The sequence below is a fragment of the Artibeus jamaicensis genome, unplaced genomic scaffold, assembly GCF_021234435.1.
Source record: "Artibeus jamaicensis isolate MK-2021 breed Jamaican fruit bat unplaced genomic scaffold, CSHL_Jam_final scaffold_369, whole genome shotgun sequence".
NCBI lineage: Eukaryota > Metazoa > Chordata > Mammalia > Chiroptera > Phyllostomidae > Artibeus > Artibeus jamaicensis.
This window is the reverse complement of record NW_026522042.1, coordinates 2,938,586-2,952,642: the sequence shown is the minus strand read 5'-3', so window position 1 is coordinate 2,952,642 and position 14,057 is coordinate 2,938,586. Positions and strand designations below refer to the sequence as shown.

The 14,057-nt window shown below is 47.7% G+C and overlaps 1 protein-coding gene across 1 annotated transcript in view; it reads left to right on the top strand.

The window, feature by feature from the left end:
- Positions 1–14,057, top strand: part of ITGA1 (integrin subunit alpha 1) — a 138,107-nt gene that overhangs the window by 95,015 nt on the left and 29,035 nt on the right. The window contains exons 10-16 of the mRNA XM_037145112.2: positions 533–606; positions 1,295–1,439; positions 5,814–5,956; positions 6,951–7,094; positions 8,092–8,349; positions 10,534–10,664; positions 12,957–13,123. Coding sequence (XP_037001007.2) covers positions 533–606; positions 1,295–1,439; positions 5,814–5,956; positions 6,951–7,094; positions 8,092–8,349; positions 10,534–10,664; positions 12,957–13,123 — 1,062 coding nt within the window. The remainder of the gene's footprint in view (positions 1–532; positions 607–1,294; positions 1,440–5,813; positions 5,957–6,950; positions 7,095–8,091; positions 8,350–10,533; positions 10,665–12,956; positions 13,124–14,057) is intronic.

The window sequence follows — 14,057 nt, the reverse complement described above, 5'->3', positions numbered from 1 at the left end:
GCGATACCCACAGCCCAAAATTAGAGCAAATACGAGCCCAGAATCCGCGCCACCTTTATCAAACAGCGGGATTCTGAGGATCTCTAGCCAGACACACTGGCGGGGCTGGTAGAAGCGAGGGACCCCTTCCAAATGGGAATGACGTGTCCTGGCCTGCCAGGCACCAGGTAAGTCTGGGCTAATGTCTCAGGAGAGCTCCCAGGGCCAGAGGTCCCCAGAGGTCCCCAACTCAGGGCTTCCGGCCCTCACCGGTCGTATCAAGCACCAGGAGCCCTGTGAGCACACGCGTGTGTAAGGACACAGCAGGAACGGAATGTCCCACCAGCCCCAGCCAGGAGCAGAAGCTGACCCCACCCTCCGCAGATTCGCCCCCTCCCCAGCCCGGCCTAGGAGTTTTCGCTTGGGAGATGCAGGGCTGAGAAATGCCCTGCAGGTGTCGGGGCTCTGGGTGGCGAGGACCACGGCCGGACGGGGTCCCTGCCTTCCAAGAGTGGGCCGAGTGCTGATGGGTGCTTCCTTTCCCACGTGGCAGCCACGGCTGACCAGTCGGCGGCTTCGTTCGAAATGGAGATGTCGCAGACCGGCTTCAGTGCACACTACTCACAGGTACGTCGACGGCCTGAAAACCAAATAGCTTCTTTCATTTCAAGAAAATAAAAGGTGGCTCACGGATGTATTTCAGGAATATGAAAGGCATATTTTCTGAGGTTTCCTCCCCAAATCAGTGCCCAGGCACGCATGCAACTCGCAGTCTGTGGCCTGAGTGGTCGCTCAGACGGTGGTGACATTTCTACCCAAGGAGGCAGATGGCATCCACGAGCATCCCAGTTGGAAAAGGTGTTCTCCCGCCCGGCTTGCTACTTTGTAACAATGGTGAATCCGGTTTTGAGGTCCGCTCTATGTAGCGATCCCATCTGGCTAAGTGAAATACTTAATTTAAAATGTTTGCTAGTGATACCGAATGTATCTGTTTCTCAGTGTTAACATCTTCAAGGGTTTTCATTTGTAGTTGGTGGAAGGAAAGGGACCAGGGTCCCTGCAGAGGCACAATGACATTTCAGGGCGCTATTGTGCCATAGAGCCCGGGCGGGGCAGGGCACTTACCAGCCTCTGGGTCTTCTCCTGTCACGTGGATTTGGTAATGACGGGGTCTAGCCCCCACAGTTACTGAGAGGGTTACTCGAGTTGATGTGCGCTCAGCACTTCGAGGAATTCCCATCATGTGGTCAGTGCTGCGTAAGGGTTTGCACTTGCTGCTCTGATGAAATATCAGCGCTTTCTCTCTTTGGGTCAGGAGTGGGTCATGCTGGGCGCAGTAGGAGCCTACGATTGGAATGGGACGGTGGTCATGCAGAAAGCAAGTCAAATCGTCATCCCCGACAACACCACCTTCAACGTGGAGCCCGCCAAAAGGAAGGAGCCGCTCGCTTCCTATCTAGGTAAAGTTGGGACGTCATTGACAGAAGGTTACCGGGTTTTCATTTTCAGCATCACCTGCTCATGTTGTGCCAGCTTGCTTAAACTAACACTGTGTGGACAGGCAGATCCCTGCCAAGAGTCAGTGGCTTCGCAGGGCCTGTGAAAGTCTCCGGGTCTCCAAGCAGCCAGAGTCAAAACTACAGAGTGTGGAAGCCCTTCCTTCTCGGAGGGGCCTCCAGGGAAGCGGTTGATGGAGACTGTCAGGTACCCTTTCAGAGGCCTCGCTGGGTCTGGCCTTCTCTTGGATTTCAAGAGCCTTCCTGGTGGACAGGAAGTGAGGCTGGAAAAAGAAAAGTCTGATATCCTAAAAATCAGGCTCATATTTCATTGTGATAAAAGCACTGAACATCACATTTACTTTTGAACAGTTTTTAAGTGTATAGCATATTACTCTTGCCTGTCTGTAGTCTCTTAAATATCCTCTATTCATTTTTTAAAGAAAATTCTCATTGTTTTGCCACGTGGCTTCTTCTTTAATGGCTCTATTCAATAAGACACATATTGAAGTTGCGCCCAGTGATGTGACATCAGCCAGTCTCCCAGACACTTACCTGGACTGAGGCGGTGTGTGTCTGACCCGCCTCCCTGGAGGTCGGCACCAGGCAGGGGCCGTCCGGGGGGTACCAGGTTGTTCTGTCACTGACTGATGTCAGTAAACAGTTGGAAGAGCCCAGGATGACGAGGACCCTGAAGGCATGGTTCCCCAGCTCTGTACTCAGCAAATATTTTGGAAGTTCCTTTTTTGCCCCAGGCATGGTTCTTGGTGCTGGGGCTGCAGAGCTATGAAAACAAATACCTTACCGGGTTTTTTGTTTGTTTGTTTTGGGGGTTTTTTTGCACTGGTGTTTTAGCATGCTGGCATTCCTCTCTGGGGTCTTTCTGTCCCGGAGGTGAGTCTTTTTCTTTCTCCCCATTTCTTCCCATCTCAGAAGAAGGGTAACAGGTATTTAGTGGTGGATTCATGCAGCTCCTAATTCAAGGCCACACATTAAAACTATAAAGGGAACAAAAGTGAAAAAGAATAAAATCCTGAGGTTCTTTAGATAAATAAGAACATATAATGGTAAACAGCAGCTATAATGTGAGTGCTCACACCCCGTAAGGCATATTGAAATGCATTCGTGAAAGCCTAGGTCTGTTTCTCATTAGTCCTGTTGGCTTCCGTCCTGGTTGGAGAGCAGCTAGAATATCCGTGCACTGTTCTAAGCATCATACATTATAAAAGAAAAAGCCAAACTGTGTCTTCAGATTATCTAAAGGTTACAGATCTGGAAACAAACGCCTTCTACCCATCCCTCTCCCCCCAGACTTGAAGAAAATGATTATTAGAAAACAAAGTATACACCTGTGTGTCATTTAACTGTTGGGAGGATTGGGGTGTGAAGCGGAGTCGCTGGGCTTCCAACGCATGTCGAGTTTTAGCGTTAAAGGAGGTCTTCGGGAGCGTAAAGTAAACCTGTGATTTTCCGAAGTAGGAAACTGAGGAACAGAAAGATTATGTCACAACCCCCTGCGGCAACCTGAAGCCAGAACGCCAGGCTCTCGGTTCTTATTCCAGTTCCCTTCACTCTACAAAATGCCTGATTCTGGGCTGATTGAAGGCACTGACACATAACACCTGCCTGCAGGGCACCGGACACAGTTATGATAGAGGACAACCCCCTAAGAAAGTGCATCTGTCCCTGCGCCAAAGGAGCTGCGTTTTGGGGTCAGCGGTGCCAGACAGTGAACCAAACAATCAGTGTTGGTGTAAATCACACGGTGCCGTAGAATTTACCGGAGTCAGCAGGGGGTGAGACTGGTCGGCTTCCGAAGCTCCTTTCTGTTCCAAGATCCCACGGGACTGTTTTATGGGAGGTTCTTTGCAATCAAGAACCAGTTAACCCTGAGGCTCCTCCGCGTCCTGGCTGGAGGAAGCTCGGACGTTTGTCCTCACGTGTAAGGGTGGTACATGAATTAGCATAGCTCTTCCGGAAGGTCACGTGGCAGTGTGTGCACAGAGCCATACACACGGTCACCCCACATCGACCCAGAGTTTTACATCCAAGGCTCTAACCTACGGAAAAAATCCAGCTATTTAAGAGTAGCAAGTGAGCACTGATCTTCCTTGTATTGTTATTTATGATAAGGGGGAAATAGTGAGTCCTAGGTGTCAAGAAATGTGCGACTAGTTAAGTGAGTGGTAAATCCACCCAGCAGAGCATTTTGTGCCTGTAAAAGCGAAGACTATAAAGTCACTGCAGGCGTGACAGCGAAGACTAATGGGGACGGGGGCCCAGGGGTGCGACAGGGGATGCTCTGCGGTCACAGGGGCTGGAGGAAGTTTTCCGACTCTGCCCTTGGCTAGGAATTTAGGAAAATGACTTTGTTCCTCAAAACTCCAATTTGCTGATTTCTAATATGGGAATAACTACTGTATATGTATAATAATTACATATATATATGTATATGTACTTTGGACTGTCAGGAGTATTAATCAATACCTGTAAGCTGGTTAGTTTCGTACCTGGCAGATTGCAGACACTCACTAGGTGTTGTCTATTGTTTTACTGTCCTGTGATGTTACGTGATAAACATTCCTCTTACGAGTACTGTGGTCAGCAGACTGACGACTGGATATTTCTCAGCAGGGCAGCACTGCGCACACACCAGCGGGTTCCCCTCCTTCTTCTTCTCCATTTTATTTGTGTATAAACGTGACCCTACAGTTTTACTTTCCAGCATCTTCTAGTTAGTGACATGAAAACATGGCCCATTACAGGGTGAAAGAGAACAGTCTATCATGTGTGATAAGTTTTAGAAGCTCAGAGAAAGATGAGGAAGTAACGTGAGAAAAATATTCACGAGGGAACTAGGCCCAAGGAATTGTGTTTCTGTAGGACTCGTGAGAACAAGACACATTTTAGTGCAAAACCCTGTTTCTTTATCAAAATCTTGGGAGAAAGGGGAGCTGCTACCTGATGGTGACATACTCGGTAGGTGAATTGTCAATATAATCTTTTTCTCAGTGAGAAATACTATTCTGTGACATTTTCAGAAATAGTCTGCTTTCTGCTCCGTGATTAGAGCACATCTTCCTGTGTACAGTCGACACCTGGCGGTGGGCATTTTTACCTATTGATTTAGCTCTGTTCTCTAGAGACACAGAGAATGAATCAAATTCTTCGCTCAGAAATTAACAGGAATTTGTTTTAAAGATTCAATTTTAAATTCTAAAGGGCATGAAAGCCCAAGTCAAAGGAGGAATGATTAAACATGAAATGCTGTTCAAGCTGTATAAATTTTTTTTTTACTTTATTGAGTTGAGAGAGAGAAGCCTCTATTTGCTGCGGCACTTACTGATGCATTTTGTTCACTGGCCGACCCCCGCGTGTGTCCTGACATCGAACCCACAGTCTTGGTGAATCCGGGCGACACTCTCACCCGCTGAGCCGCCCGGCCAGGGCCCGCCTCCCTTTTACTCAAACCAATGCAGGTCAAAGTCACAGTGAGTTACTCTGATTAGATTGTGTTTAGCGTATTTTACGACATCCACAAATAAATAACGGTGATGGTACACGGCATTGGGAAGACTTTGAAGGCAACTCTTCTTCCCTTTCAGTAGTTGTTCGTGGGATTAGTACAGATGTTCTGGAAACAATTTGCCAAAGAACCATGAAAATTTTGATCCAGCGACCTAGTCATGAAAATTCACCACAAAAAAAAATACAAAAGAAAGAAAAAAGTTAAATATTGAAAGATGTCTTTCCAAGGCTTAAGTATCATACCAAAAAGTTAAAAAAACACCTAAACTTTACCATTCCATCAGGGAATAATCCTTTAGTATAAATACAAGTTTTTATGCTTTTCCTCAGAGAAATCACTACAAGCATTAAAAATTATCATTTAAAACCTAGGCCACGACACAGAAAAGTCTCACATTTGCTACGATGCCAACTGTATCAAGTTATTAATTTCTGTAGCACAGAGACACGTGTTTGGATGAGACAGTACTGATTTATTACAAAGTGGTAAATTGCAATTGCGAGAATCTTTTGGTGAGTTTATTTTCTTTTCCCATCCTCTTTGTTATATTATTTGTGCCTTTAAATAAAGGAAAACTGAGGTTGGAGGAAAAAATACCCTTTTAGGACAAAACACTTGTGGTAGCTAATCAGAGAGCACACTCAAAGCTTCTACCAAAACAAACTTACCTGCATTTAAAATGCACACATTTGTTTTTTTAAAGAAAGGAAGTCCGTGTGAAGACAGACATGTCCTCCCAACCCTCTGCAGTGGCTGTTGCTTTAGTGGGTCCAGACCGTAAGGGGTCACGCGCATCTCTCTCACGGCAGGGTACACGGTCACCTCCGCCACCGTCCCGGGAGACGTGCTGTACATCGCGGGCCAGCCCCGGTACAACCACACGGGCCAGGTGGTCATCTACCGGATGGAAGGTGGGGACGTCCAGATCCTGCAGACCCTCCATGGAGAGCAGGTAGCCGGGCCATCGTTGCTGTAAATCAGTCCAGTCTTCCTCTGTGTACATTTAACTGAAGTGCCCACTTCCCTAACTGAAAAGAAAACCAGTACCCCCCCCATTCCACCTCAGCTGAGAGCGGACCAGAGCTGGGTTCCTGGGTCTCCGGCCTCAGGATCCTTCAGCTGGATGGGGCGGAGCAAAGATGTGTAGAGAACAGACGCAGGTACAGGTGTACAAACCCACGTACCAGAAAAGAGAGAGGAAACATCGGGAAGGAAGGGTGACCGTGGCTCAGACTGTACGTTGGGAAGGCGGAAGCATCCTTCAGCTCAGAGGGGTGCAGAAGGTCTTAATGAGAGATGAAGCCCCAGGAGTCTCGAAGGAAAGTCAGAAGGTAGATAGGAAGGGGCGGTGAACACAGGCCAGGTGAGAAGAATGTGGGCCCTGACGGTGTGAGCGTTAAACGACAGGTCTCCTGGGGGAACTGGAAATTATTTGTCGCAAGTAAACTCGGAAGCTTCTCATCAGACGGTATCGACTCTCTGGTGGGACCTGCCGCCCCAGGGTCCCGGTACCGGTCGGCCGCCCCGCGGCGTGTGCCGGTGCCAGCACGCACACGGCTGCACTTCATCACGCACCAAAGCGCTTCCAAACGCCTTCTGTTGCTTATCTCATTTCATTTCCTTTAAAAAATCACTGCAGTGTTACGATCTTTTCTGATTTGTGGAGAAGAAAGTGGGGGGGCGGTGATTCTAAAGGGAACCCTTTCTCTTAAGCTGCGGAGCGTCTAACAGCTGCCCCTCCCCCAGGAGGGGCTGGACAGGCCCTCAGCCTCTCGAAAGAGCCCACAAGGAGCTCTCGGGTGGCACCCGTCTCTGTCGCGCGTGTCCTCTGCCCCCTGCGTCTCACAGGCTTGCCTGGGCTGGTGTGAGGGACAGAAACGCAGGGTTTCCGCCTCCGTGAGCACCTCTGACCTCCGTGGGGCCGTGTGGGTGTGTTTGTGTCCCAGATCGGCTCCTACTTCGGCAGCGTTCTAACCACGGTGGACGTGGACAGAGACTCTAACACCGACATCTTGCTGGTTGGGGCGCCCACGTTCATGGGCGCGGAGAAGGAGGAGCAAGGGAAGGTGTACGTGTACTCTGTGGACCAGGTGAGGGGCCCGCCGGGGAGTCTCTTCCCTTCTTTGAATTTCAGATCAAAGTTGTAGTGTCTGACTTCTCACTCAGTTTGGAAAAAGAAGCAAGGAAGATTGCAGGGATTCTAATAAAGCGGTTCAAGCCTGTGGATATTTTCTGCTTCAAAAATGTGAACGATTCTTTTTAAACAGAGTGTATAGGATAAGGATCAATATGCACCTCACTAAACTGTGAAGTCAAGTCACAGGCAGCCGTTCTCCAGCTCTGACCTGGAGCTCGGGGGTGACCGTTCAGGCTGGGGGAGCTGGGGGAGCGGGCGGGCTGAGGCAGCGGGAAAATTTAAGGCAACGGCGGCAGACATTTTCAGCAAACGCCCGTGGCCTTGGGACACTTCACTGGCCTGGAGCAAGATTCTGTGTCCTCTCCTGACTTTAGACAATCTTTGTTAGGTGAAATCATTCTCCATTTCTTCACTGGAAGAGGGGTTTTTTGTTTGTTTGTTTGTTTGTTTGTTTGTGGAGGGTCCTGTCAACTTTTCTGTGCCCTGTACTGTTTTTCCCTTTTCCCGGAAAAGCGTGTTTCTGCCTACAGTTGCTCCTGCTTCCTGCCCTTTACTGAGCTTTCAACTTTTTTCACTCTAGAGAGGTTTGGAAAAAGTTGGCTTTTGAACAGATACTTTTCAAAGAAGCACAATATTGCACTAAGAAAGCACAGTGACGTGAATCGAGGATTTCAAAATTCAGTTCTTTTGCTTTAAACAGATGCTGTGAGTTATACGCTCACTCAATTGTATTAAAAAGAGAATCCATCAAATTCCTCCCTCCATCTTCTTTCCTGCACGTCTACAGTCTGTTCTTTAAAATCTCTCAGTGGTGCCCAGTGTTTCAGAAATTTCACAAACGTGGCTTGTGGTACAAATGGTTTTACCAGCCCGATGTAGTACGCACTTAAAAATCCCCCTCTGCTCAGTCACGAAGACGCCGGTAAGGGTCCTGTTTATCTTTCTGCCAGACAAGGTTTGAATACCAAATGAGCCTGGAGCCCGTTAAACAGACCTGCTGTTCGGCCCTGAAGCACAATTCGTGCACCAAAAAGCACAAACACGAGCCCTGCGGGGCCCGTTTCGGGACGGCGATCGCGGCTGTGAAGGACCTCAACCTGGACGGACTGAACGACGTGGTGATCGGCGCGCCGCTGGAAGGCGACCACGCGGGCGCGGTGTACATCTACCACGGCAGCGGCCGGACGCTGCGCAGACAGCACGTGCAGGTGAGGCCGCGCGCGCAGGTGGGGGGCCCGCCCCTCCGCAGACCCGCCCTGGTGGGGCCCAGTGGGGATGGCCCCCGGCCTCCCGGCTCGCTTCCTGGGTGTTCGCCTTTCTTCTGACTGCAGTGGGAAGCTAGGTTTCTTACTCTCTCCCATCTTGGGAGAAGAATTACTTTGTATTTCATCTTTTTATCTAGTTTTTTTCTGTTGTGTGCCTTGTATCCTTAATCTGATCTTTTGAAAAGGTGAAGAACAAACACACGCAGAACAGAAGAGCACTTTTTAAGCTGACGCCTGCATTGTGCCTGACCCAAAGCAGAAGGCACCACTTTCTGAATGAGGGAACAATCATCATACGGTTTTGCCAATAAGGGAGATTAGATTATGGGTTTTATGTTCAGTGTCGGTGTTGTTATAATAAAACCTCATTACCTTTGTATTTAGGAATTAAACTGGTATTTTTCCAGCAAATGAATTTGGGTTTCCAAAAGCTCATCATTTTCTCACAAGTAATCCCTCTTGGAAAAGCTCATCTGAGTATTTAGACCAGGCCTGCAGGAGAATTTCTGCTGTTCCTGTTTTAAACTCACTGTTAGTTAGTGGCTCTAATCCATAAATGTAACTTTTCCCTGTATGAGAAAAACATACTTACAGAAGCATTTGATGTACTATAAAAACTCTGGGATTATCTTTAAGTAGCCACAGTCAGGAATTGGACCACAGTTCAAAATAGCGTGGGGGTTAGTACTTTCTAGGTTATGTACCAGGAAGAGAAAATCAGAACATCAATGATTTCTTTTTGCGTTTGGTTGCTCTCTGTGGTGCAGCGACCCACAGCAGGCTCCGATCTCATGTGCCGACCTGTTCACGGGTCGTGAGGACATCGGTAGGGAGAGAACAGAATAAAGGGCCTGACCCAGCGACAAGCCGACTCTGCTCTCCGTTGAGTAAACAGTTTGCTTCTGTTAAAGGGCATAATATTATGTACTTTCCCGGAATCCTGGGGCTGACGCAGTCAGGCTCTGCAGGCCGGGTTTCCTTCTTGAGTTCTTACCAGCGCATCCTTCATTATTAAGCCTGCGCATTTAATGGAGCGACCTTTGCAGTAAAACAGGAAGGATTTTAAATTATTAATAAATGGAATGGAGTTGTCATGAGCAATTTATTTTGTAAAATGGTGATAAATCAAGACACAGATTTAAACAACTAAAAAGAGTATTAGAGTTGAGTTCCTTTAATTATTGGCAGAATGTTTTCCCAAAGATACGGTCCCTTGTTTCTGTGGCAACCAGAGGTGCTGCTTGTGTAGGTATGGGGGGAGGACCCAGAATCACACTGGATCAACTCTTCTAGAACCAAGGATGCAGATGTCTCCTGATTTGTTTGGGGGTGGGGAGGCGGGGAATAAGGAAATACTTCCCAATGAGCCACAAACATTTAAGCATGAAAAACATTCCCTTTTGGTTTGCTTATTTGGCCTCTTAATTTATGATTCGTAAGTGGAAAAAAATCATTATCGGGAGGGTGAGAAGGCCCCGAGTTTAGGGGGTATCTGTCTGTCCTGTCTTCTCACCATGGGGCTCCATGACAATATTACCGGCCTGAACCAAAGGTAAGTCAGGAGTACAGACGTCGAACATCGCGCACGGGGATGCGCACAGATCGGCCTTGGAGAACTCCGAGCTCGGCTGCGCGCTCCCAACACGCAGGACGCCTGTGAGTAGGAGTCGGTGGTGCCGTTGACGCACAGGTTTTGGCAGACAGTGGAGATGAGCGCACGTTGAAAAATATATTCGGTGGGATGCGTTACTGGCAGCCAGCCCCAAGTTCAGCGTGTGTTTGCCAGGGTCCCGGCGCCTTTGGGGTTCTCTGCGCCCTGGGGCTGCCCGGGAGCTGGACAGCAGCACCAATTCCAGCGTTTTCCTGGAGGAGTAGGTGAGGTGACGTGGTGTGATTTTCCGCCCTCTCTGGAGTCAGGAACCCTGATGTGGTTTGTCTGCACTATAAAAAGAACATCCTCTAGGAACATCTGGGTCATTTCCCTTGTCCCCAGATGAGAGGCCTCTTGGGCTGCTCCCCAAAAGTTCTTACATTTTAATATTTCGTTAACCGATCCAAGTTCTCAGATTTATTTAAAACTGTTTCGGAAGACACTCTTCTGACATAGAAACTCTCGGGTTTTCACAGCGTATTCCATCCGGTGGAGACGGCGAGACGCTGAAATTCTTCGGCCAGTCCATCCACGGAGAAATGGATCTAAACGGGGACGGTCTGACAGATGTGACGATCGGCGGCCTGGGTGGTGCTGCCCTCTTCTGGTACGCGTTTTAATAACACGCAGTGCATCCGCGGTTTCACCAACAGTTGGGGGGGGACTTTCAATCATACCAAACACCAATTTCCTTTTGTGCTCCACTATTCAGACAGAAATTATGCAGTTCGGCAAGCTGGGGAAGTCAGTAAGTCGTATTAAAGGAACAAATAGAAGCCACTCTTAATTTGCTCAGACTTTAAAATGCCTGCATCCCCAAATTAATTGTAAAATCCTAGTCAAGGGTTAAATATATATATATATATATCATTTTATTTATTAACAAAATAATTTATTAGTTAATAGCATTAATAACTCTACCTTTAACTAGTTAAAAACAACTTTGAAATAGGTTCTATTTGAAAAAAGTGGTTAAATGTATGAAGAATAACATTAGTGAGAATTTCGTATGATAATTTTTAAAAATGTTACAGATTTTATCAAGAAATATAAAGAAAGGATTTAATAAATTAAAACTAGATTTATGATATGAGCCTCAGTGGAAAACTCACATGCTGATTCTTTCAAATTGACCATTGGCTTAATGTAATTCAGGTGAAAATAACTCTCAATGGTCATTTCCCCAAAACCTTATCTAGAAAAGTAGCAAAGAAAACTGTGAAAGAGTGAGGTAAACACAGAGACCTGAAAATTGGTAACTGTTGTAACCTAAGATAAAGCTAACAGTCACGTAAACATTGTATACTAAATTATGCATTGATAATAACCAAATGCTTAATTTTTTTAGTTAATGCATGTAACTATGTATATACTTGCTATACATATAACTATGAAGTCTGTCCAGAACTCATCCAGCCATTTAATATGAAAAACAGAGACATTTGTTGAAGAAGACACAAGAAACATTGTGCGTAGGACAAGGACACCTCAGTCCCCTTCCAAGTAGGCACCTAGGGACCTCACACAGTTCTCCCAGCTGCCATCAGCTGCCCTGTTGTCTTTTCCTGAATCTCATCATTTGTCTGAAATCTCTTCCCTTTCAAAGGTGATTTTAATTTTGGGAAAAACCAGGAGTTGCTGGGCACCAAATCTGAGCTGTAGGAGGGCTGAGTCACCTGGGTGATTTGATGTTTCACCAAAGAACCTCTGCACAAGACAGGATGCATGAGCGGGTGCATTGTCGTGAAGTCGCCCACAGCTGCGGCCTTCTGAGTTGTCCAAATAGTTTCCGCAGGGGAATGTTCAAGCTTAACACAAAATCTGATGCAGATTCCTTTCCCTGTGCCCTCGGTCATTTTGAATGTGACAGCCACACAGTACACACATTCACTCAACAACATCTACTGCCCCCACTGACTGGTACAATGAAGCCATCACTGCTCACACAAGCACATTCCAGTCCACTCTCCTTGGCTGCCAGGTGACATCGGTGTCGCACGAACCATTCTCATTATATTAACAACGGCCGCACTTTTTCTGGACAGACAATATATATACACTTGCTATATGTATAACTTGAAGGAAAAGTGAACCGAAAGGCCGTGCCTAGAAAAGGAGAATGCCAGGCAGCAAGAGGCTGTGACCTTGGGGAGGACTCACTGAACCCAGAAGTCACCGATGTCAAGGGCAGAAAGAGCATGTGCTTTTTGTTTTTCTTGGAACTGTTGGTCCTGGACTAGATTACCATACACACCTCTTGGATACCTGGGAGACCCCCGGGGGAAATGCGTAACTCCCCAGGGTGGCTTAGGATTCAGGCTCAATGCCATTTTAATAGGGAAAGTGTCGATCTTTTAGGGGTAGCAAAGGCTTTCTAGGAAGGACGACCCGGCCTTAGGAGACGAGATGGAGGGGGGACGGTGAGTGAGGAGGTTTGTCTGGGTGCGGTGCACACCCCAGTCCCTTCTCCTGTGAAGAGTGGGTGCTCCCCGGCTGACGGCACTCCCTGGGAGGGGTTTGGGACAACTGTGCTCCTTTTGGAGCATCTGTCTTTGGGCAGGTAGGAGAGTTCTGGAAAAGCCTGTTCCTGCAGCTCCAAATAATCAATAGATTAATGCAGCAAGTGTGGGGGTGGCGTGACCTGAACTCATTGAGTCACATTTGGGAGTGGCACATTTGCTGTTCTTTATGAACAAAAGCCTCACATGCTTCCAAAGCAACCCAAGCGTCCCCAGAAGGTCAGACACATTCGCATCTGTGGTAAATTCCCCAGAGAAGTGGAGTCGGGAGGGCCCCTGCCATGCACCCGATTCGATGGCTTGCCTCTGCACTCCCCAGAGGGTGGCCTTCTGTACGTGCAAAAGTGTGGGAGTGACCACCACCGTTTCTGCATGTCTAGGTCCCGAGATGTGGCTGTCATTAAAGTGACCATGAGTTTTGAGCCAAACAAAGTGAATATTCAGAAGAAAAACTGTCGCATGGAGGGAAAGGAAACAGTGTGCATCAATGCTACAGTGTGTTTTCAGGCGAAACTGAAGTCTAAGGAAGACACGGTTTACGAAGCTGGTGAGTGTGCTGCACACAGCAGGTGCTGTGGGGCAGACAGGACGGTGCCGTTGCTGGAGACGGTAAGGTGCTGTGTGTCCCCTGTGACCGGGGTCTGCATGGCCGGTTGGTCCCCGCGAATGTGGGGAGCCTGGGACAAAACCTACCGTGCAGGCATGGGTGACGGAGCCCAGTGAACCTGGAGTGCCACACTTCCTGTAAACAGTCGGTGCTTAGAAAATAAACTGGGGAGAGAGAGAGTTCGCAGACCGTGCTTAGGGGCTGGGCTCCCCTGAGCCCAGCAGATGCCCCAACTCCACAGAGAAGGCCCTTTGCCTCCCCTCTGCCCTCTCCTGGGCAGGCTGGGAATTGCAGAGGGTGCAAGTGTGGTGCCAGCCACCTCCCCGGGGTCCCTTCACTCCACTCAGACGACCCTCATTTTTGAGAGTCTGACACTCGGGCACATCACAGCAGCCCGGGTGTGGCCCTCTCCCCGAACACGACACTCACCGAGGCTTTTCTAAAAATGATATTGAAATATGCCGGAGTCAAAACCATGAAGGCCACTGGCTGCAGAAGAGTGACTTAATCTGCAAACCAAACGTACGTGGAATGAGGGAAACATTGATCTTTAAGATCTATTTTCATTCATTGGCTCTATGTCCTCGGACAAGAAGACAGAGGAGGTGTGGGGATGGGAAACATTGATTTACATTTTCATATGCAACCTTATTTCAGTCTCAGTTAACTTTTGTAGAGCGACCGAGTGAGGAGAATTGTCACCTGCTTAGAAGTACAAGGTTTGACTTGTTTTCCTCATTATGATGTGCTTATTTCATTAAACTTACATAGTAAGCTGAATTCATTCTATGCTTTGATCATAGCCTAAAATGGCACTTGTTAGAAACTAGGTAAAAATGTGATTAGTGTCTCTATTAAAATACAACACAATCAA